General features: G+C 39.2%; 1 protein-coding gene across 1 annotated transcript in view; it reads left to right on the top strand.

Moving 5' to 3' along the window:
* PTPRZ1 (protein tyrosine phosphatase receptor type Z1) overlaps window positions 1-25,606 on the top strand; it is a gene marked incomplete at both ends in the record, with an annotated part of 134,503 nt that overhangs the window by 46,531 nt on the left and 62,366 nt on the right. The window contains 3 exons of the mRNA XM_080621782.1: window positions 21,681-21,860; window positions 23,685-23,836; window positions 25,323-25,418. Of these exons, the coding sequence (XP_080477908.1) occupies window positions 21,681-21,860; window positions 23,685-23,836; window positions 25,323-25,418 (428 nt within the window). The remainder of the gene's footprint in view (window positions 1-21,680; window positions 21,861-23,684; window positions 23,837-25,322; window positions 25,419-25,606) is intronic.

Genomic DNA, 25,606 nt, shown 5'->3' with positions numbered 1-25,606 from the left:
AATTATTAAATGATTAAAAAACTTCTCATAGCAAAGCTAGAAGTGTTTGGCAGTTAGGTGAGGAATCCCTCTCTAATACCCAGTGGCAATTAGCTGGCCCTGTCCAGACCCCTCATTATTTTACATTATAAGAGAAATTACAATCATATTAGCTTGATTCTACAAAGTTGATCATCAGTGAAAATTAATGTTGACATTTAATTGTCCTGAAACTTCATATTTAATATCTCACTAAGATGAATGGTTCAATTTATACTTTCCAGAGCTATTGTTTCAGTCTATGGTAGTACCAGATCCAAATTAATGCATGCAAGTACAGCTTTTTCTGCACAACTAAGAATGAGACTTTTACAAAATTAATGTTAATATGAAAATATAAAGTAATTTCAGAGAGCATATCAAGATATATCCAACCAAGCTTCTCTCTGGATGTGATGTATTCAGTATTTTCACTAGCATCTCAGATGACAGAAGAAAGAGAGGGCATTTGCAAATTCATGGGGACACCATGCTCGAAGTTGCAAGAATTTTGCATGACGTAATCAGAATTCAGAATGAGCTTAATGAATTGAAGAAATGTTCTGAAATCAATCAAATAGAAATTTGTCAATGCAATGGTAATAATAAGAACAAAATACTCCAATTGGAAAAGAAAATCAAGCATATAGATGCAAAATGAGGACTGGCTGCTTAGCTGGCTATATGGCATTATCTGTAGTTTTATCTGAATTAACAATATGCTGTTGTTGCAAAAAAGGCAATCCTGTTTTGAGGTGAATTAACAGGAATGATGTATAAGGCATGGGAGGCAATTATTCTGCTCTACTTGTCACTAGGAAGGTCTCAGCTGTTCTGTATTCATCCTTGGGCCTCACACTTGTAGAAAAGACAGTGACAAATTGAGAGAAGACCCAGAAAAAAAGCAAAAAGAATGGAGGGGGTCTTAGAAAGCCCAAAATCCTTGGAAAAAAAATTGAAAGAAGTAACTTGGTATAGAAAGCGAGTTACGATAATAGTCTTCAAATATTTAGAGTTGTTAGAAGTGATCAGTTGCTCTCCATTCCACTGAAGTGACAAGGATGACTCAGTTTAATTTGAAGAAGAGAAGACCTAGGTGCAATATTAGAAAAAACTAACTGCAAGAATAGCTAAACTCAAGCTGCTTAAGAAGGCTGTGGAATCCCTCTCATTGAAGCTCTTTCAAAAAATGGAGAAGACAGGCATTAGTGAGGGACACTCTAATTATGATTGATCCTGTAAGGAAGGAAAGGATCCAGATGAACTTTCAGTCTCACAGAATTGTCATGCTTTGGGATAGCTTAAGACCTTATTCAATAATTTTTCAAACAACACCTAGGATGTATGTTGTTGCATAGACAAAGAGATTATCACCAGCCGTTCTTGAAGTTACCCAGATTTTCAGGTCTTTGCTACTTTGATAATCATCAATCTAAGCCTAAGAAAATTATTTTTTATGCTAGGTCATTTCCCCATTTTTGGCTGTTCTGGGCTGTGGGAGGAAAGACTATAGGGAGTATTCCAGACAAAAATATTTATTACAGTGACACCCAGAAAAATGTAAAACATCTCTCTTCTGGGAAAAAAAAAAAAAAGAAAAAAGGTAAAAAAGAAAAAGAAAGGCAGTCTTTTCTCTGAAAGCCCTAATATGACTCATTTTGTATCTGGAACCTGGAACAATGAGGTAACTTTTATTTTATCACCTCACTTTCTGTCCAGGGCAAGTGTTTCTTGGGAAAGCTCTTACCACCATGCCCTGACATAAAATATGTGTTGAATTAATTTACTGGGTGATTTAGACTACTGTAATTATTTTTAATAGAAATATAGTAGGATCTAATGGGGCAGAAACATCTGTGTGAGGGCACAAGGCTTGTTTCTAGGCTTGGGTGATTTGCATCTACAGTTCAAATTTGACATGCATACGAGATTTCTTGTAACTCTGAAGTTTATAACTTTTTGTGGGTCTTATCAATCACTTCTCCAAAGCTTTTGAATCCTATTTTGAAACCCAAACTCATTTGCTTTGCAGGGACATTAAAAAGTGCTTTGCTTTTCTTTGGACAGTTAGTGCATACAATTTGAGATCAAATTGATTTCATTTTCTGTGTTGTCAACTACTGCAAACTTGCAATCTTGCATGCTCATTGCTCTGCCTGATTGAAAAGCTCTTTACAGTGGGGCTCCAAGGGCTGGCAGTGCTTTCTTTCTCCTGCTGCTGAGCAGCTCTGAGCATCTGAGCTGTCAGCAGCTGGAACCTGCTGACCTTCCCATCAGAACAGCCCAAGGGTTAGATATTTGTACTGCTTTTAGCATCCTCTGTATTTGTAGGCACAGTGTGGAATAGCAGAGTCTGTCGTTTCATGAAACCTTCTGCAGCCCTGCCATAACAATGCAGCTGTACAGCATCACCTGTTCACCCAACTAAGGGCTTCTAGTGGATTCTGTGCTTATTGTAGCATTTACATTTTACATCAAAGTGATATGAGAAATCATCTTTGCCAGCATGCTGTCTCAGAACACCTCCACAGCTTCCTTCAAGCAGCACGGTGCACCAGTGATGCTCATGCATTTGTCCTTGGTGAATCAGTTTCCTTCATGTCACAATTTTGAGCTTTCTACCTAGCTGATGAGTTCCTTGTAATATTCCCAGAGGTGACTGCACCGTGGTGTGTGATGAATCTGTGTCCCTGGAAGGATAATGTTTCTTTTGTGTGTCATGATACTGCTTACTGGAGCCAGAATATATGCCTGGAAATGGAATAGCTACAAACAAAACCAACCTGACAATAGCAGATCTAGAAAAAACAGTTGTAATAACTTTTTTAAAAGGCTTGCACCTGTATATGCTTATCAATCTTTTGTGTACACTCTTTCAAACACAAACCACTTTTTGTTTGCTGAGCAGCCCAGAGCCATGACATCATTGGGTGTTCTGTGCATGCTTTTATGATAAGATGGCACATTTTAGGAGCACATTTAAGTAAATGCTCTTTTAACTACGCATTTAGGACCTGACTCTAGCTAAGCAGTCCTGTGGGAACTGAAGACACTGCAATTTACAGAGTTATGCATTTGTGTCATTTAAAGACAGAGATAGAGTCAGGAAAAAAATGTCTATGTCACTTCCCAAACATCTTTCTTCTTCACTCTGGCATCTTTCCGTAACCCATGAAGTGGCTATTCTAGTTGTCAGAAACCACTGGCTTCTTTCTGGAAACAGAGTACAGGAGTGCTGGTGTGTATGAGGAGCAGGGCTGTCTGTCTCTGCATAAGGGTATCATGTTCATCAGCCTCAAGTATGTATCACTTGTTGAGTTGTTTTATTTTCAAAGGAAGCATCCACTGCTATTAATTAGTTAAAGTGAAATGAACTATACAGTCAAACAACACTTTTCTCTTAAAATGCCATTTGGAAATGCATTCAATTTTCTTTTTACCTATTGGTGTTCTCCATCTTCCACACATCAAAGTTTACAGCTTACAGTCTCCAAAGCTGCAGGCTCCTACATGAAGTGTAACTACTCTACGTAAGCTCCTACAGCCCCTTTCTTCTTCCTACGGTATGATGCAGTTACCCTGCAAATAAGAGCAGCTCACTGGAATCGGGGTTCCATATGCAGTTTCCCCACCTCTCAAATTAGATGGTCTCTGAATAAAAGGCAAAAACCAGACCTAGAAGAAGAAACCAGACTTCAGGCTGTTCTCTTTCCCTCCTTCCACTCTGCTAAATGCTATAACTGGCAGGTGAAAATCAGGCTTCACCTTGCGAGCTGAGGTCTCTTGTTGCCCAGAGGCCAACAGCAGCCCAGCCTTTTTTGGAAGGGACAACCACTACTTCCTTTTACTGGTTAGGCCTTTTCCTACTGTCTTGGAATAACTCCTTCAGGAAAAATAAACTCAAGAACTCAAGTCACTGCTTCCTCACCCAGTGTTCTAACCACTAGTGTAGAGGCAGCAGTATCTTACGTGTGGCCATCATCCCCATTAACATTAAGAGAGAACTACCTGGACAGATTGGTTTGCCCTCTGGAAGGTGCTTACCTTCAATATAGCCAGTGAAGAGAGAGACATTTAGGTTACGTACAAGACTCTTCACCTTCTGCTGGGTAGCATATCTCACCAATTGCACTAGATGTATTGCATTAAGCTTGTCCAAAAACTTAAGCGCACTTTCCCTCTCAGTTTTCTCTTTTTGTTTAAGTGAAGATATAGCATATGGATGCTCAGGGGAAAAACATAAAAACATCCTTTAAAATAGGCAATGTGATTGTCAAACCTCAAAGGCTGACAAATATGATCCCTCAAACCAAGTAATCTGATTCACTTGAAAATGACTGACCAGGTTGCAAGTTGGCAGCAAGCATCCTTTAAACTTTATGCAGGGCAGCAAACCTGCAGCTTAAAAGCCAAAATCTTAATCAGAAATGCAATTTATGAAGTGCTGAAATGGCTAAATATTTCTTAAAGGTTATTTATATATTCACATCTTATTTTTCATCCTCTCCTTCAGTGAAGGTTGTTTTTACATTCCACAGCTTGCGTAGGAGGCTGTGCAAGGAGTTATTAATAAAATATTAATGCTGTCATCCCACAGGACATATTGTTTATACCATCACAGATGCAGATTATATCTCAGCAATTTTTTAAGAACCTCTTTCTAAAGAAACAGTTGGAGTATGATTACAGTTGTCCACAGTAGTTATATTATACAACAAATTAGGAAATATATGTCAGGACCCATTATTCTAATGGGAGGTCTTGTAAGATTTTTAAACAATGTAAGTAGATGCCAGACTTGCAAACCAGCAAGGCGATTTGAAACAATACCCCCAGTAGAGAGAAGAGAACAAAAATACTGTTGGCTTATACATAGCTGTCAAGTTAATGCTTCACAGGAACCTACAAAACTAATCGCCTGTCCTGAATGCATGTTCTTCCTTTCTTTATCTCCCTCATAAAGTATCCTTTAAGCACTTATTAGGCCAACACAGCTGAAAATTGCTAAATTTGTTTTCAGTGTCAGCTACCACCATTTCAGTGCTGTCCAGATATGAAAGAGACAGAACTATACTGCTGATGTCGCTTTGTTTCCTGCAATATTTGTAAAGGAACATTTTGATTTCAAAACCCTTTAAAACAGAGTGAGATCTGATATATTTATGCGCTATCAAATGCCTAGTATGTACAAGGATGAAAATGATAAAACTATATAAGCAGAGGATGTAAATTCTCCATCCTAAATGGCCATTTAAGTAGCACATCTGGAGAAATACAGCTGCCAAATTTTTAGCAACCAGCAGCAGCATTAACAAGGGAACCATTGTGGTATGTGTAATGGCAATATTTATTTTATCAACTAAGAGTTTGTCCAAATATCACATTAAATTATGTACCAAATTAAAGGCAAGATCATGCTTTATTGTCTTTCAATGGGCTCTACTTATGGAACAGGGACTTGTCAGACCTTGTCTGAAGCAGTGAGTTTATGCAGGTATACAGCTGCAGTCAAGTCAAATGGCATGGGAATGTGGAGGGAAGGGCAGGGAGTAAAGCTCCCATAGTACTCTGTGCTTGCAAGCTGAGGATGACTTGAACAGTGATCAAGTGTTCTCAGGAAATGTGTTTCAATTAAATTCTGCTCAGCTAAGAAGTAAGACAAGGACACACTTGTCAGCAAAATCCCCCCCTAATATGAGACTGAAAGCTAGTATCATGAGTCCCTCACAGTGTCCTCAGTATTTTGGTTTGGTAGGATGGCAGTAATATTACGGGTTGATAGCACAGAGGCTGGCAAGGACAGCACTCTGTTTCCTGACATTGCCAGTGTGGTCATGGAATATAATTTTCCAACCTGTGGAGTTGTATGCACAATTCATCCCCAGGTTTTGTGGGTCCCATAAATGAGGTGTGGTGCCAAGGATGGCCATGCAGATCATTTGTAATGCCCTGGGAGTGATAAGCTCTGGTATAGCTTATACAGCTCTGGTGAATGGGTTTTCTTTCTGACTTGGCATCACAAGTCCATATTATTTTTTTCTTTACAAGGTCCAGCATAATGGGAAAAGAGTATTACTGTATATCTTCATCAGTGATCTAGGTGAGGGGACAGAATGTACTGTCAAAAAGCTTGCTGATGATACAAAACTAGGAGGACTGGTGAGGGACCTCAGCAGGCTGGAGAAATTGGCTGACAAGAGCCTTATCAAGTTCCACAAGGGCAAGTGCAAAGTCCTGCACGGGGCGGGGAGGGAGGAACAGCCCCAGGCACCAGTCCATGCTGGGTCCAACCAGCTGAAAAGCAGCTTTGCAGAAAAGGACCTGGGGGTCCTGGTGAACATCAAGTTGAATACGATCCAACAATGTGCCCTTGCAGCAAAACCAAAGGTTAATGGTATCTTGGGCTGCATTAAGAGAAGTGTTGCCAGCAGGCTGAGGGAGGTGATCCTTCCCCTCAGCCCAGATGAGGCCACACCTGGAATACTGTTCTGGGCTCCCTTAGTGCAAGAGAGTTATGGACATGTTGGAGAGAGTTCAGGGAAGGTGATGGGCACAAACTGAAACACAGGAGGTTCCCTCTTGAACATCAGGAAACACTGTTTTACCTGTGAGGGTGACTGAGCACTGGCATAGGTTGCCAAGAGAGGTTGCCAAGAGAGGTTGTGTAATCTCCATCCTTGGAAATACTCAAAAGCCAGATGGACATGGTTCTGGGAAACTGGCTGTAGATGACCTTGTCTGAGCAAGAGGATTGGACAGTGACCTCCGGATGTCGCTTCCACCTTCAACTGTTCTGTGGTTCTGTGATTTCGAGTAAGAGTCTTACACAAAAGACATGATGACTAAACTGGAGAAAGAAGGAAGCAAATAGAAGAATGACAAGCTGAGAGATGACAGGAGTGAGCACGTCTCAATATAAGTCTGCATGACAAGTCTTCACAGAGTAAGAGTTTCAACAACAACCACCAGTCAAGGAATTATTTATCAGAACTGTGCTGCGACAGGATATCAGCAAAAGTAGGAGCAGTATAGGAAAAAACCCTCATTTTCAAAAGATCTCCTGTGACTCACAGTCACAGACTGGCTGTCTTTTCTGTGAAGTCAAAAGCGTCTTTTCTTTGCAGAAACAATTCCGTGGAATCTCCACTCCCTGAGTCTTCTAGATTTGATATTTCCCCACAGAGAGATAGGCTGTACTGGAAAAGAGATTCTGGTTATTATTCCAAGATAAAGCTGATTCTTGTGCAGGGAAAGGTTGTTGCTGCCTACAGCAGAAAGAAATTATTAAAGAAAGAGTTCACAATTACATATGCAAGAAGCTGTCTCTGCATTTTCTCAGAAACTTTCATTTACATAGTGCTTTTGCCTTGCTTTCCCTCCCCCGAGCTCCCACATTTTTCTAATCTAATATGTTATTCCGTATTGTAGAATTGATGTGGAAGAATCATATAATTAACCTACAGTGGGTTTTTGATCAGCCCCTTCACATTGACTTCTTCGTGTAAATGTCATACAAGTCGTTCACAAGTGAGACTAATGTTTTTATATCTTCAAAACTACCAAGAGATAGAGATTTAGCACTTGGGCTTTAGTATGCTTTAGATATGCCTTAGCTAGAAATTCTGGCATTATATGTGTTTTAAAAAAGTAAGTGGTTCGTTTATACTTTGCATAATTATGTGAGCTTTTCTTCTCTGATTTTCTTGATTATGATTTTTATATGCAGTCTGAGTTTCTTTTTTGAGAATATGGGAATCGAGCATCATTTGATACAGACTTTGATCAGCAGAGGTCTTGTGACTTTGGTCACCAGAGGAAAATTTATCACAATGAGAACAATCAGCCACTGGAGAATAATCTTCCCGGGGAAGTGGTAGATTCTCCAGCACTGGCCACTTTTAAGATTCAGCTGGACAGGGTGCTGGGACACCTAGTCTAGGTCATGATTTTCCAAGAAAGGTTGGACTAGTTGATGCTTGAGGTCCCTTCCAACCCTGTATTCTATGATTCTGTGACTGAACAGTAATGGAACTGTGTCAGAAATCTCTTAATTCATGCAGCGCTATTTGATGTTAAATGCCATATCGTTTACACTAGCCATTGTGTTGAAATAGCAAATATACAATTAGAAATTTATTATATTTAATTATTTTTAACAATTACTTTCTCTGATTGCGTTAATAATAGTGGGGTTTGATTTGCCACAAAAATAGTATCTATTTAATATGGACAGACTAATGTTATACAAGGTGTTTTGTGGCTATCATTTCTGTGACAAGAATAGCTGGCTGTCTACATGGATCTGGTTGTGGGACTGAGGCCTTGCTCAAATGAGAACCAAAACACCAGAGAAATACTACAGAAGAATTAGACTATGATTTAGTGTTTATTTGTGCCAGTGTAAACTACATGTGGAATAATCTAAGATGCAAATTTGAAATGTGGTAGTTATTTTGCAGTAATTTCCTGTGTAGCCTTCACAAGTGCACAAAGATTTAGCATGTCCCATAGTAAAAGTATTGATGACTAGGGATCATAGGGAATGAATATTTTTCTTAAGTTCGAAATTCAAGGTTAGGCATCTACATTAGGCACCTAAACAACACAAGGGGGAGTTACTGGCCTTGGAATCCACAGTTAGCAGAAAGGTGCCTGTCGCAGCACAGTTGTGTCATCGCTACTGTTTCACGGCTGAATGCTCCAGCTGCTGGTCTACAAAATCATCCTTCTCCTTCCTCATCTTCTTGAATCTTGAATTTTTAGCCTCACCATATCACAGCACTGACAGTGATTTGTTTTCCTTCTCTTTTTAATATTCTCAGGCCTTGTCATGGGAAATGCAAAATATGGATCACAAATAATCTTTTTTTTTTTGGCTGAGGAGGGTATTTAATTTGTGTTCTCCTGAATACACTGCCTGGCTATATCTGCTGGGATATTGTATTAAGATGGGCATACAATTGAATGCTGTTGAACGGCAGGAGGTGCAGCTGCAGAGCTTTGTTTTCATCTTGGTGCTGTTGGCTGCACAGTCAGAGTCACTACACGCGTGCTGGCTAGTGCCTTGGGAGGTCATGGCAAGTGATGGTTTGTCTGCGAATCCAGACTGGGCTTTCATTTTGGCTGCTCAGCTTAGTCAAACTGACAGTGCCTCAGGGCACAGGCAGTGATAGAGTATTTAGGGAGCTTTTGGTGAAAATTTGGGTACCTATGAACTGTAATGTAGCTTGGTCTCTTAAGCTTGATCAGCTACATTTCAGTTAGCTGCAAAATAAACATGTATTGGAGAGATTTTGTCCTAACAGCTTACAGATCTGGGTTTCTTTTCATTATGGCTGTCCAATTCCTCACAGGCTGAACAAGAAGATTCTTGTCAGAAAATTTTTTTTCTGGAATAATTCAGCAATTGTAAGTGCATTTTTCAAGATAACATACCAAAATAACATTTACATTCAAGATAATGTGTTTAGGGTAGCATAAACTATTTGCTGAGCATAAAATTGATACTTTTCACTAAGGGAGAAAAGGAAAGGAGAAGCAGCAGTAGTTAAAATTCCAATAAAACTTAATCTGGTTGTATAGAAGCCCTCCACAAATCTAGAAATGTTTGAATTCTTGAGTACTTAGGATCACTTGGTACTAAAGTCACCTGTGTTTATCCAAACCCCTCTTAGGACTGGCTAATTTCCTTTATGTGAAAGATAGCGTAACTCTGTGGCAGAAGATAACTGCTTCTCTGCACTGGGGAGAGATATAAAGGTTAGATGACATTAACGTGTCAGGAGTACCATATGTTCCTCTTGTTTCTGCCATACTAACTTCCTGCTTAAAATACATAAATGAATCAAGAAACATGCCTTTAATTTATCCAGCTGTGATAAAGTATGCTACATATATATATCTTCCTCCTTGAATGGTTCACTTAGCAAAACATTTATCTGCAGGGGGTAAAAAATACCCTACATATTTGATTCCTGGGTAATAATGTGAAGAAAGAAAGTAACATGCTTCTCTGGTCCTCTTTACTTTCCTGTGTGTAGAAATTAAAGGAAAATATCTTTTTCTCCTCAGAGAAAAGAAAAAGAAAAATAATGACACAAATCTCCATGGAATTTGATTATTCTGTGTATTAGCCTTAGATAAAAAGGAAAAAAAAAAAAAAAAAAGAAGAAGTACTAAGCCATGAAAGTGTCTAGTGAATATAAAGCAATACTGAGATGGAAACTGGAATCTCCACTATGAACTTTTGGCTCAGGGGGAGTAGGTGAGGTGACAGTTTCTTTTTTTTTTTTTTTTCAGTATGAGTGGTGCAATGAATTAAATCTTAGATTCAGAAAATGTGAGGTAAAAAGCAGTGCTCCTAACAGCAGCATGACATTTTAGGCCAGCTTTAGCATCACAACACTCAGAGAGGGCCAAGAACTAACTGCCTGACTGAGGTAGATGCAAGGCCACAGTTGCTCAGAGATGCATGAATTACATGTGTGCCTCTGTAGCAGTTAATGCGGCTTCCATTCTCATTTCAAAAAGTTTCCACTGTAGAGTATAATGGAAGAGCTGTGAAGCTATTAATGGACAGAGTTCCCCATCTAAGGTAAGATACTCCTATGAATAACTAGTCAGCACAGAAAGTGACTGAAAGATTTACTGATTCGGCCTTTTACAGATCTGCAAGGGAAAAACAGAGATTCACACAATGTATTTGTGCAAAAAATACTTGGAAGGAATATCTACTGTGTAATTTACATAATGCTGTTATCAAGTCAAGGCTGTGTAAAACCTCACTCAATGGAAGATCTGGCAAAGAGTGTTTTTGAGGATGTAATAGTCTAAATCACATAATAGTATTAAATTTAACATGGAATATTATCAGAGGAAGAGTCATATACATCCACTGACATGTCTGTGGCAGTTCTGAAAGTATCTGTTATAAAGTTTGTGGACAAAATGGAAGTGTAATGATAACACTGAAATTATACTTAGTCCAAATAAAGTAATACCATTAGTGCAGGCAGGTTTGTGGAACATTAGGAGGGGGCTGGGGTTTTTTACATTTTTTCAAAGGTTTTTCCTTTAATTTTGGGAGGAAATGGAAAGAGAATTTAAGTTTTTGTTATTTCAGTCAAAGTCGTTTCTAAAGAGCTGTTTTATGAATTAGAATTGGCTTGCTAAAGTAGAAATAAAATCCTATAAGAAATTGTGTAGATGAGCACACATACAGCTATGGCTCGTGTATATGAAATCCATATGGCTCAATATAATACTATGTAATAAATTCCTGCCCATCACTTCCTCTTACTTTACCATTATGCAAACATTATATGTATTGAAATTCCCACAGAAATGTGATGTCAGATTCTACTAAAAGATGCTAAAAAGAAATACCCACTTTCCTATGGTATTATATTCATCTGGAGATATGTAGGAGCTTCATCTTATAAAAGTTGAAGCTCTGTAAAAATGGGAACCTGGGGAGAAAAAAACCAGAATTACTTCTATGTCCTTTTGGACATCAGGGTATATTTTTTTCCTTATATTTGTCTCACTTTGGTTTATTTTTTGCCTTGTCCTTGCTTTTCAGGATCTTTTTGTAATTCTTTACAGTCGAAGTAAGTGCCTTTTTGCTATTTGAGGGTAAATGCCAACCTCTTCCATGGCTATTTGTGGAATTTATGCATCCACAGTTCCACCAGTGGTGTTTAATAGCCATTTTTTATGTATGCACAGCTGATCTGATCCAAAGCCCAGAGAACCTACTGGTGATTTATTCATATACTTCAGCAGGCCTTGGATCAGAACTTACAGCTGTGGACTTTATGAGATATATTATTCTTGTAGATAGGCTAGTACTGACAAAAGTTGTTTTTGTAGGTGATAACAACATAATAATGCACGTGTTTGGTAAGAGGAACAAGTGCCCCTGTGGCATACCACCACAGGACTTTTCATGGAACTAAACAGAGTGCTCATTACCATTTAGTGGTCTGGGAGGAGGGAAGAAAGGGAAGAAAGAGAGGGGAGGAAGGAAGAAGGAAAATGGAAGGGGGGAAAGTGGAGTGGAGGAAGAGAGGAGGTCATACAACAGGAGAAAAAAGGAAACCTTACTGGTTTTCTGGGTGAAAGCTGAGATATATTATTAGATCTGTTGATCTGTTGAGAAGCTGAGAAAGAGGAAATAACATGCACTCTTTTAAAATTCATTGTTGCATTTTGTTTCTATACTGAGTGTGTGGTTCTGGCACTCAAGATAATTTCTAAAATACAGCAGAGCTTACCTCATAATAATGAGGAGTGAAATGCAAAGACTGTCATAATAAAATTCATTAGACTTAGATGGTGATGTTTTCTTTGGTAAACAAGAGGTTTCCTCTTGTTTCATTGTGCTCATCTCCTGGGACTACATCAACTCTCACTGATCAGATAGATGCTGAATGCTACACTTGAAATAGGTTGTTGCTTCCTCTTACTTTGCTCAAGTTGGTTGTCCTTTAAAGTGCATTTTTTATTTCTGTTTAAAACTCATGCAAGCTTTGAGTTCACACAATTTTTGGCATATGCAGCTTTTATGTTTCTAATAGAATAGTACTTGCATGATACGGGACAGAAGCTTATGCCATAAGCTTAATTTATGCCCATGTTCACCAACAAAAATGCAGAGTACATCCACTACTGTGCAGTAGCTGTAAGTCTGGGAGTAAGCTTTCTTTTAGGAAGTACAGCTGAACTGTGATGAGGCTGTACCGTATTGAAAAGCTGTTGCTTTTATTTTGCAAACCAGGGGTGGCTATAGACGACAAAGCCTGCAATCCTCCGATTTTATTTGTCCTTCCTTGCTGGCAGTGTACCAAATAGCTTAAAACCGGGTGGGGAGTCCTCTGTTTGTGAAAGATCATAGAATCATAAAATAGTTAGGGTTGGAAAGGACCTTAAGATCATCAAGTTCCAACCCTCCTGCCATGGGCAGGGACACCCCACTCTAAACCATGCCACCCAAGGCCTCATCCAACCTGGCCTTGAACACTGCCAGGGATGAAGCACTCGCAACCTCCCTGGGCAACCCATTCCAGTGCCTCACCACCCTCACAGTAAAGAATTTCTTCCTTAGATCCAGTCTAAATTTCCCCTGTTTAAGTTTGAACCCGTTACCCCTTGTCCTGTCACTACAGTCCCTGATGAATAGTCCATCCCCAGCATCCTTATAAGCCCCCTTCAGATACTGGAAGGCTGCTATGAGGTCTCCACGCAGCCTTCTCTTCTCCAGGCTGAACAGCCCCAACTTTCTCAGCCTGTCTTCATACGGGAGGTGCTCCAGTCCCCTGATCATCCTCGTGGCCCTCCTCTGGACTTGTTCCAACAGTTCCATGTCCTTTTTATGTTGAGGACACAACACAATACTCCAAGTGAGGTCTCACGAGAGCAGAGTAGAGGCCAGGATCACCTCCTTTGACCTGCTGGTCACGCTCGTTTTGATGCAGCCCAGGATATGGTTGGCTTTCTGGGCTGCGAACGCACACTGAAGCCGGCTCATGTTCATTTTCTCATCGACCAACACCCCCAAGTCGTTCTCCACAGGGCTGCTCTGAATCTCTTCTTTGCCCAACCTGTGATTGTGCCTGGGATTGCTCCAACCCAGGTGTAGGACCTTGCACTTGGCATGGTTAAACTTCATCAGGTTGGCATCAGCCCACCTCACAAGCGTGTCAAGGTCCCTCTGGATGGCATCCCTTCCCTCCAGCGTGTCAACCGAACCACACAGCTTGGTGTCATCGGCAAACTTGCTGTCATACAAGCCTTTGACATTGCCATGACACAAAATTGACAGCTAATTTTGTGATATCCAGCATGAAAAAAATGCAGCTGTAGGATATATGAAATGAAGGAATAGGCCATGTTTCTCAGCACTGGGCAAAAGACATTGTCTATTTCTTTCCCTAAAAGTGAGTCAGCTCCATGAATTCCCATTGTTTTCAGCTCTGGTTATCTGTGACCTTGGAATGATCTATGTCACTCAGCGGTGTATTCAGTTTCATTATCTTAAGTATTACTAGAGGTAAAGGAAATCATTGCTACAACCTGAATTCCTTGGAGCAAGGTTTGGAAGTATTCAGGGCTTCAGAAATTGTTAAAGATGAAATAAAAGCAGGAGAAAGAATATGTTTCTTTTACATTGGACATTTTCCGAGTTGGCCCTATACCAAATTTCCTTCCTTAATATTTACTTGAAAAATATAGCTCAGATCTTAACGCTACATTAATTATAAAAAATTACATGGCAAGTTTTCATTATATATTGCTACATGATTATCTAGCAGCGGTTATATGCAAATTTAGAAGCAATGGGATGAGAATAATAGAAAAGAGGTATCTTGAAAGGCTGATTGAGTCTCTCCCATAATACTTCCCTTAGTCCAAACAGCTATCTCATTGAGTGCACTGCAAATGGAGCATCAATGATAATCTGTTTTTCTCTAGCATAGAAGTGTTTGATTATATATTTTCCAACTAGCCTGCAATGGCCAGATTTATCAGGGAATGAAAGAAAGAGAAGAGGAGCAACAAACCGCTGCTATACTGAAAGAAAGCTGTCCATTGGAGTTTATCCTCCCACACGTTTCTCTCAGTAATTCAGTTATTCTGACTATGACTCATCAGACTGACTTCCAGGAAGAAAAATCATCTGACAGACACTGCATTAATAATACTGATTGCAGTTTTCCATTGTATCTCAACAACTGTGGTGTGAAGTGTCCCTGCCCATGGCAAGGCGGTTGGAACTAGATGATCTTAAGGTCCTTTTCAACCCTAACTATTCTTTGATTCTATGATTCTATCTGATGGGGTGTTTTTCTGTGAGGATAAAGTGAAAAAAAAAAAAAAAAACAAAATATTTTTCTCACTAACTTACTTTTTGTTGTTTTGTAGAGCAATGTCTGAGTTATGTGTGAAGCAAGCGTAAATTTTATGTTCAAATAAATAAACAAAAGATGAAAGATCCAATAATCTCAAGATAACAAAATGTTTCATCAGAATTTCCCTGATTAATCTTCTATGTTAGGTTTTAACAAGGGGTAAGTGGTCCAACATGTTTTACATGCGGAATAGAGAAGATTAACTTAGCAGAGTTCAGCTGAAGACAGGTTAGTCACGTGCCATCTTTTAGAATATTCTTCTCAGGAAAAGTCTGTATTTGTCTGTGCATACTATAGGGTTTTTTTGTGTGCACATACACACAATACACAGAATACACTGTAGTTGTGTTAATACTTACATACAAAAATGACAAATAAGGCACAGAACAAAATAATAGAAGTTTCAGCTTGCCTGAATGCATCTGGTTGCAAAGGAACTAGGGTTTTTTTGTTGATTTTGTTTGCTTTGTTTTAAATATTGCACCCAGCAGTAAGGAAATGTATTGCATTCATTTCTCTGTTCCCATATGCATGCCAAAATATCCATGGGATAAATATATTTGGCTCCTGCTCATTCAAAAGCAAGTTACTTTATTAGTGTCAAACTTTGAGGGTTTAAGTGCTATTAAAATTTTTTGGAGTGGCCATCCAGTTACTCAGAGGGCTGTCTCTCTTTAAATAACCAGTATAATTTCATATTTGACCTAGACATTGGCAAGCAATCCAGTCTTGGAAAACCCACAGTTAAATCACTGAAACGGGCATTATAATTGGCCAAGCCCAAACCTGGAAGGCATAACTCCCTTTCTGTAGTTGTGACTCTGTCCTGACAGGTAATTTCACCCATTAAAGTCTGGATTTTTGTAATCTGAAGAATTTTTATAAACTTTATCAGACCAGTCGTAAAGAGGCTGTGGGGATAATTGGGGCTTTTGGAGGCAAAAAACACAAACCCTAAAAATCCTCACAATGAAGGTGAAGCTGAAGCATTGTCTTCTACTCAGTAATATGCAAAATTTAAACCTTCCTTTTTTTTTTTTTTTTTGATAACCAAAATGTTTCACTAGAATGCAATACCTTATGTCATCTTTTTGGTAGTATAAGCTATGGTAACATTCACAGGATTAGCATTGGCAGCACTTCTCTCTTTGTGCCAGTGGCACACTCATCCAGAGCGTGAATTGAAATACTTCTGCCTTGGAAGATTAGAGACTGCATAGTGCAACTTTTGGTAATAAGCTAAATGCCATAGCTATTAATGGTATGAAGTATTTTGAAGTTGGTTGGTCTCCATCTCCTCTGTTCATCTAGTTTAGATGCACTGTCCAAATAGTGAAGCAGAAATAAAGGGGAGGGGGAAGAATAGCTCTACAGTTTGGTATTCAGAGCAGTATTGATTGGGCATCTAAGTTTAATCTTTGTCCCAGTACAAGTACCCACATCTTTTCGTGGCCTTATTTCTGATTTCTCATATCTGAGATAAAATGTGTTCACTCTGCAAAAGCCCCCTTCAAATCATTTAGCACTTCAAAGTAGTTAGTAACATATTTGATAAGGCAAATCCATTCTTAGCAGCCCACACAGAAGGGATATCCTTCATTCTCTATGTGTCCAATCTCTATTTATAAAACTAAATATATAATTGTGAAAGCAAAAGCTGGTGAAAAAACCCTCTCCTGGTAAGCTGCTGAGAGGACCACAGCCCACTCAGTTTCACAGCTTGTCTTCATCCCTGCTCAGCCTTTCTGCTTGCAAAGGATACTGACACACAGAGTTGTCTGACATGCTTTTTTTTCAAGTATTTTTACAAAATATAGAAGTACAGTAAGACCTTGTGGGCCAGGTCTTCCAAAGACAGCAGCAGAGGAGGGCCACAAGGATGATCAGGGGACTGGAGCATCTCCCATATGAAGACAGGCTGAGAAAGTTGGGGCTGTTCAGCCTGGAGAAGAGAAGGTTGCGTGGAGACCTCATAGCAGCCTTCCAGTATCTAAAAGGAATCTACAAAGATGTTGGAGAGGGATTCTTCATCAGGGACTGTAGCAATAGGACAAGGGGTAACAGGCTCAGAAGTTTAGATTGGATATAAGGACAAAATTCTTTATTGTGAAGGTGGTGAGGTACTGGAATGGACTGCCCAGGGACGCTGTGAATGCTGTATGCCTGAGTGTTCAAAGCCAAGCTGGACAGGGCCTTGAGCAACCTTGTCTAGTGTGAGGTGCTGGAACTAGATGATCTTAAGGTCCTTTCCAACCCAAACCGTTCTATGATTTTATTATTTTGTATAACTGGAGGCCAAAAGGAGAAATGGATACTTGTTGCAGGGATGGTCATTGGGACTAAGGATGAGGAGCAGAGTTAGGTATGAGTGTTTCTTAGATAGAAAGAGTAGGAGAATTTTCTTTGGATATGCTGCCCTGGGCAAGAGTGGTAAATGTTATGGTATAGGCAGTCTTCCATTAACTTTTGTTGAGGCTCATTTTCATTCATTGTGTATTGTCAGTTATATCTTCTACACTGACAGCTTTGACAAACATTGCTTCCTCAGTGCACTCTTGAAGATATATTGTGCACATTTTTATTCTTCTCATATTTCCAAAACACAGTTTGAGGGAATTCATTTTCAAAGCTCAGTTGAAACAATATTTTTCAAAATGGCTGGCATGGTTTTGATTTATGATTTCCATCATAACACCTAAAGTAAAACAATCTGCTCTTGTTTAAAAACATTTGGTTCTTTCACTTGTGCTTTGGCTTTCTGCAAGTCATGTAAACTGCAGCAGTTTCACCAGCTGCTGCCTACACTGGATGCATTTATGTTAACAGTTTAGTTCAGATTGGGAGTGGACTTTAGAAGCAAATATCCTGGCTGCACCCCACTTATCAAGCTTTGGTTTGCAAGGTAGAGCTGTCTCACAGAGCATGATATAGGTCCATCTCAACTAATAGTAAACAAGAGATGTGAGTCAGGGACTTATCTAATACACTTAAGAAGCCGATGTTTGTTCAGCCCATGGGACCAGAGGTAGGCTGAGGTAAAAATCTTCTGAAAGACATATGGTATGGACATCTGGTCCTCACGCTATAAATCTGCTCATGTTGGTCTGCACTACTTGCTAATGTAGGCACAACCAATATCTGCTCCAGAATTTGCAGGAATTATGCATAAACATGTATTTTGCTGCTCACATATAATTTACATCATCATGACTGAACTCCAGTTCCTTCTGGAATTCCCTATGGTCCTGCCGCAGCCTGGAGCCTGCCATTGATTTCCCACACATCTCATTCCATTGCTTTAGATCAGTGCTACAACTACTCAGTGGTTATGCAAGTGTGATTTTCCTCTTGAAATGCAAAATATACACACATCTTGTTTCTCATTACTATGCTTAATATCATTTTTACCTTATACACTGTCTGTGTTTCTCAGTGCTGAGATCACTTGTACTTCTGCAACTGTAAGCAGTAATGTTGTCCTTTGCTTTTGTAGCTTTTTCAGCTATGCCAGCTGCTGGACCACAAAGACAAAAACTGATTAAAAGTTGTCAAATACATATTCAGATTTGCCAGCAGGAGCATTGACTTGAGCATTCAGTTAATTTGTCATAGCTGGAAGTCTTATCTCTTGTCCTCTGCAACCATGAAATACTTTTCATTTATTCTTGGTTGATTTCAAGGTAACATTCATACAGATAGGATAGACATGTTAACTAGACTGTAGCTGAAACAGTATTTGCATCTTTTTCATGCATAATATACATAGATCAGCTTCTTACCATGACTATTGGTGTGTGTATGGCAATATGTAATTACATGAAAATCACTTTTCTAAAACTTTCTTTGGGGTATAAAGATTCATAGATGCTGTGAGATTTTAGTAACTTATAAATAATAAAGTTCTCTATGAAAGGAGAAACTTTTTCTTATAATCGCTTGTCTGAATTGCCTTTGCTTCTACACAGTAAAAAGGCAGAACATTTTCAAATCTTTTTAGCAAGCTCATCTCATAGGTGTGAGGCCGCTCTGGGGGATAGGAATCATAGACTCATACAGTGGTTTGGGTTGGAAGGGACCTTAAAGATCATCTAGTTCTAAATCCCTGCCATGGGCAGTGACACCTTCCACTAGGCCAGGTTGCTCAAAGCCCCATCCAACCTGGCCTTGAACACTGCCAGGGATGGGGCATCCCTGGAAAGGAAACAATGTTACTTATCATGCCTTCTAATTTCTTTAATTTCTTTGTGGCAATACTTAGGAAAAGCTTCACATCCAGAGTAAAAGAGCAAACTTCGTTTTTTTTGTCGTTCAGGCCACAACATCGCCATAGTGCCTACAGCCAGCATCCTATGTGTCGTGGTTTAAGCCAGTCTGCAAGTCAGCCACGCAGTTTCTACACACACCCCCCCGCCCCCACCGGAGGGATGGGGAGGAGAATCAAAAGAATGTAACTCCCATGGGCTGAGATAAGAGCAGTCCAGTAACTACGGTATAACACAAATCACTACTGCTACCACCAATAATAATAATGATAAGAGAAATAACAAGGGAAGAGAATACGATATCATCCGCCGAAAACGAGCCTGACAGAGCAGTGAGCGTGCCCTTCTGGGTAACTCCCAGTTACATCCCTGGACATGACGTGCTGTGGTATGGAATACCTCTTTGGCTAGTTTGGGTCAGGTGTCCTGTCCCTGTTTCCTCCGGGCTTCCCCTCCTCCCTGGCAGAGCATGAGACTCACAAAGTCCTTGGTCAGGGTAAACATTCTGACCCGCAACCAAAAACCTCGGGTTTATCAGTATTATTCCCAGGCTGAAAGTCAAAACCACAGCACTGCACCAGCTACTAATAAGGAGAAAAAGTGACTGCTGCTGCTGAACCCATGACAGTATGTAAGTCCACATGCCCTGGTTCTGAATGTTGTAACAGATTACAGTGTTGGCATGACACTGTCTTCTGGGATGAGCTAAGATTACTGTTGTTATCATTAGCTTCATGCTGGTAATTTGTTCTATTACACACTGAGCGAAATTGAAGAATTTACATTCTGCATAACAAAACCATAAAATATGAAACTATGAAAGTTGGAAGGAGACGGTGGAATATTAGCCGCTCTTTTCTTATGAAAAGCACATTAGAAATCAGAATAGTGCATTATATTCACAGGTGATAAACTGTAACTGACAGCTGACATCCAGGACAAGCATGACTTTAGAAGGAGCTGGAAGCTTACCCTGTGTGTGATTCCCAGGGGACCAATGCTTGCTCTTTACTGGTCTCTAATCACCACTGCAGGACAGCCAGATTCATAACCCTGTGATTTAAATTCATTTTGGTTTGTTTGTCCCTAACAGTTTCTCCTGTTGCTGTTTTCAAGAAGTAAATTGGTTTATATATTGGTTTATATGTAGTATGCATGCATTTTTTATGTAGTAATTCGGATGCAGCAAGGTGATACTGGTAACTTGCCAGACTTGATACTTGTGGAATGATTTAGCTCAGGTTTGTTTCTTGGTAGATAGCTATCCAGATGACCATCTTGTATTACTGTCTATTGTCATGGTTACAGGACTGGCTGTATCTTTTCTCCCCTCTCTTGAGTTTTCTGAGTGCAATATGAGGGCTGTCCTTGCCTACGGTACAATATAGCAAATCTTCCACTGACAGACTTGGATATAGCGCAGCGGCCTGTAAATGAGCACTGGCTCATTTCAACATGTCTAATCGAATTAAAATGTGTGCATTGGATGTACTACTATTAGCTCTGAACTACCAGTAAGTGGGAAGCTAGCTGAAGCAATTACATTTTCTTAGGTCTGTGCGGTTAACTCTTGGATTTAATTAGCCTTTTGAAGCATTACCAGAATTCTCTATCAGGAAAAAATATTTATATGTATGCAAACACATAAAAAACCACAAAGTGCTCTAGTATTTATATTATTATATTATAGAAACAAAAGTTTCTCATAGCAGCTGCTAACTCCTCACGCTGATCTGTAGAGTGCTTGAGCATTTCTAATGGAAAATAATCAGATCTTTGGTGAAGAAGATGCAGTCTGTGTCCATGTTGTCTATGTATGAATTGTCCACAGTGAAATGGCCATGGAGGCTCTGGGCCCTGAAGAAGGCGCAGGACTTCCTGGCCGCTCTTCTCCAGCAGCTGCAAAGGGTCACGGCTGAAGTGCGTGGGCAAAACTCAACCCTGCAGCCAGGCTCTCCTACCGGAGCATTAGTGACTTTTTTCTTTTTTCAAGATAGAATCATTTCACCTTTTTCCCTCTGTGTAAAGATTTTTAAAAAAATCTTACTGCTTTTATTTATTCAAAAATTATATTGGATGGCTGACCTCATTGGGCAGAATTAATGTTAATGGCATTCATATGATTGAAAGAGTTATTTGGAAATGAGGGTTTTGCGGTAATTCCCAAGTTTCCTTGAATGCCAGCTTCTTTCATCATCCCCAATTTTTTTATTATTTCTGTATGTTGTGTGTGAGGGGGGTTTTGTTGTTTTCTGCTTTCCCTAAAGATTCATAAGCATGTGTGTATGATTTCTAAAATGGTCAAAAAGTGACTGACCTACTGAAGGTAGTATGCAATGCTAGGTGTGCTTATTGCTACAGATGAGGCCAAAAAGAAAGGTAGGTGCTCTGATTACAGATTTCAAACTGTATTTAAACTGTCCCACACTAAAAATTGTGTGGACACTATTTAGGTTTTAAGTGTATTTACCCCAAATGTTTTGGTTTTTAGGAACTTTGAACCAAAAGAACTGGGGAAAGAAATATTCAGCCTGTAATGGTGCCAAACAGTCTCCTATTAATATAGATGAAGATCTTACCCAAGTAAATGTGAATCTGAAGAAACTTAAATTCCATGGATGGGAAAAGGAAACTTTGGAAGATACTTTCATTCGCAACACTGGCAAAACAGGTAAAATGTCAGATTTCATGGAGTTAAATGAGGTCAGAAAAGTGGTATAGGATAGATAATCAACCAAGAACTTTTAATTAAATGTTTCATTTCACATTCCCTTACGCGGTGCATTCTGAATTTTTCTATAAAACTAAAAAAACCCCAAACAGCAAGTGATGACAATAGCCAAGCATAACAGAGAAATCACACAAATAATTATGTGCACAGACAGATAGCAATCACATCATTACTATCATCCCAACACAGGCACTGCATTGAAGCTAAGCATAGCATTTGCTTCGAGAAAATTGTAATGGTTACTACACTCCTAGAATCTGTAATAAGTATACAAAAAAGATTTTTTAAAAGTATGAATAAATTGTTTGCTCATTTGGAAGCACTTAATGGATGAGTTGTGCTTTCAAAAAACTCAGCATAGAATTCATCTAACCTACACATAAACACCTATAATGTAGACACTTCTGTCTCAATTACTCACTTAGACTTCTTCTTAAGTCAAAGAAGAGAAATAAGTGCTTTTATGGTCCCGATTTGTCTTACCTATCTTAGAAATGTATTTTAGAAAGAAGTGATTTATGCCTACAGGTCTTATTTCTCCCAGCCATAAACAAAACTTATGGTGGCATTTACATCATCAGACAAATCTTTTTGCAACCACTTATAAATCTAGGATAACAGTAACTAAAAGCTGCTTGTTGAAAGTATTGTTTCTTGTTTTGGGCATAGGTGTGGAGGAAGGAATCTCTTAACAACTGTCTTTGACCTTCTACCAGTTCCAGTGGGACCCCTAGACCAGCTATTTTGTTTTATTTTATATTGGTTTGTTTTTATCTTATTTTAGTGTCATTATTCCTGGTTTTTGTTCTTGACCCCGTCATATACTTCCTACATACCACTCCATAAATCACTTACTTCCCTCTTGCTCTACCAGCTGAGATAGATAAACAGTGTGTGTATCTCTTCAAGAGATCCCTGAGGAAACAGTTTTTAAAGTCCATAAAAGTGAACCACGCTTTTCATCACCTACAGCAATTCAGGTATTATAAAAGGAACTGCTGAGCTCTGCAGTTAAAATTGTCTTCAAGGTTTTAAGGAAAGGAATGTAATGAAACTGAACTCCATTAGCGATGCTTTAGCAATAGGTCAAACAATTCACTATCACTGGAAACCCAAATGCGGGGCTTTGATCTATTCCACCCTGCTCATTCCTTCCAGAAGACAAGCACTCACTCCCAGCTACAGCATGTGTCCATCTATCTCCATCTGAAGACCTGCCATCACCTTCTTCCATGGGAGACTGTTACACAGCTAAGGGTTATCAAAGACAGGACAGTCTTTCTAGGAACTAACTACAATTTTCTTTTCTTGTGTTGTCACATGATTTGTGTCTAGAATTATGATAATAATGAACGGGAATTTTCCTTTTTTGTTAAAAAACAAAGCTGCTTTCAGAAGCTGTGTATTTCAGGAATTTGTTTTCTTTGACAGCTTGGTGGATAAGCCTTTTCTCTGAGTTTTTTAGTGTAGCTTTGTGGATAGTTTCAGTCAGCCAGAGACCAATATAATAGTGCACTACACTAGATGAGTATTCTGAGAATTGCAACATGAAATGACATATATTTCTCCATGCTAATAGTGAATTGCTACACTTTTTACTTAGCTTAAATAACCAATTTTCTGACAAATTGCTTATGAAATACAGGGAAATAAGCATATCATATTTACCTTTTATCACCTAATACTGAAATATGAGAGTCATAGATGCATTGGCTGGCTTTTATATTGACACTCCTTTTTACCTCTCTCTCTCTCTTTGTTCAGTGGAAATTAACCTGACAAATGATTACTATGTAAGTGGAGGTGGGTTAGACACTGTGTTCAAAGCAAGCAAGATCACTTTTCACTGGGGAAAATGCAACGTGTCATCAGATGGATCAGAACATAGTTTAGAAGGACAAAAATTTCCTCTTGAGGTAAAGTACAGAACAGATTTTGGTGATTTTGAAGATTCGCATTCTGCTAAAAGTAACACTGTTTATGAAATAGCTTTGTTTGTCACTTGATTATGTCTATTTGCAAATACAATCATTCACTTAAGTCCAAATTAAAATTATTTAAATGATGCATTTTAGAAGGGCAGCATAAGGCATTATTCCGTGGCATGTTGAGAATGTCTAAACTGTTTTCACACATGTCATCTAAGATGACATTAGAATTTGGGTCTTCTAATCTGACAGTGTTCAAGCTCCCATTAACAGTTAAGCTCCTATAAGTTTGACCCATCATATTCTACAGCAGTCAGTTGTTTAGATTGTAAATGAACTTTTCAAAGCTGGGGCTTTGCTGATTGCCTATGGGAGCTGCTGAGCATTACCAGGACAAAGCGTAACCTTGTGTCGCCAGGCTGGAAACAGCTGGCAGCAGCACGGCAGGAGCCACCATGTGAGAGCATTAGCAGGCACCCAGACTTCTGTACCACTGGGTGGTTTGGCAGAATAGCTTGCAGCAACATGGGAATGGGGTGGAGGAGGGGAGAAGCTCTCACTGAAATCTATGGGGGCACTCTGCATACCAAACTTTCAATCCTTGATGTGATGATCTGATCATTTTCCAGTTGAAAAGATAAGGTTATGCTAGGCGATTGTGCTGCTTCTCAGTCTGAGCCCTTTGGACTTCTACCTCAGACCAAAGCAATAGAGCCTAGGTTGTCCATGTCTCCATGGAGAGCTGTGAGCCAGGAGCTTTCCCTGGGCAGTGTCATTTGCTTTAGCTCATTACCGATTTGAAAATTCTCACTCACACTCCACCTGTCCTGCCAAGGCATCTAAGAGAATATTCTCTTCCATCACCACCACACAAAAACCTAGTAGGAGAGTAGGAGCAGGACACCCCCCCCATTCATATTGGTCAGCTGGCACTGGAGGAGATTTCCTGACTGCACCTGAAGAGAGGAAGGGGTGCAACAAACTGAATGCCCATGACAGCAGACAAATGGGGGTACAAAATGCCTGATAATCTTTTATGGCCAATGCTTCTCTACACTTACTGCAAGGCATGTTAGTAGGACATCTTGCCTTATTATTCATGTTTTACCAGTGATTCAGGTTTTACCACAAGATTCATCTCACCTCAGTTCTTTAGATTAGATGTCCATTATCAGCAAGTGGTCTCAGTTTACTATATTATCCGTGGAGAGCATTGTGCTCCTTGAAAGTATAACTAACTCCTGCATACTTAGTGGTCTCTCAGGAGAGGTTATTGTTAGACAGCTAACAGCAGATGTATTCCATTCTGTATCTTGAGATAATGCATGAGAGATAGATAAAATAAACATATGTTTGTAATTAAATTTATTGCTTGGACATTTTTTCTCAAAATGGGAATACAAATAACCACATTGAATTTTTATTTGTTTTTTACTTTTCCATACATAACATTTGAATATATTTTTATTTGCAGATGCAAATCTACTGCTATGATGCAGAACAGTTTACAGATTTCGAAGAGGCAGTTAAAGGAAATGGAAAGTTAAGAGCTTTATCGATTTTGTTTGAGGTAAACAAAGTATATCTTTGTGTCATTAAAAAAGATTTGAAACACGACAGATGTTCAAACTGAATTTAACTGGTTCCAATGTGTGATCACTGACTTAGAAATTTGCATATATCTTTCTAATTTATTCTTACAGAAAAACAATTGGGCAAAATGCATTTGCTCTGCTTTAATTCATCTATAATTTTGGT

The sequence above is a fragment of the Psittacula echo genome (assembly GCF_963264785.1).
Source record: "Psittacula echo genome assembly, chromosome: 1".
Lineage (NCBI taxonomy): Eukaryota > Metazoa > Chordata > Aves > Psittaciformes > Psittacidae > Psittacula > Psittacula echo.
Note: the sequence above shows the minus strand (reverse complement) of the source record. Positions and strands in the feature narration are given on the sequence as shown.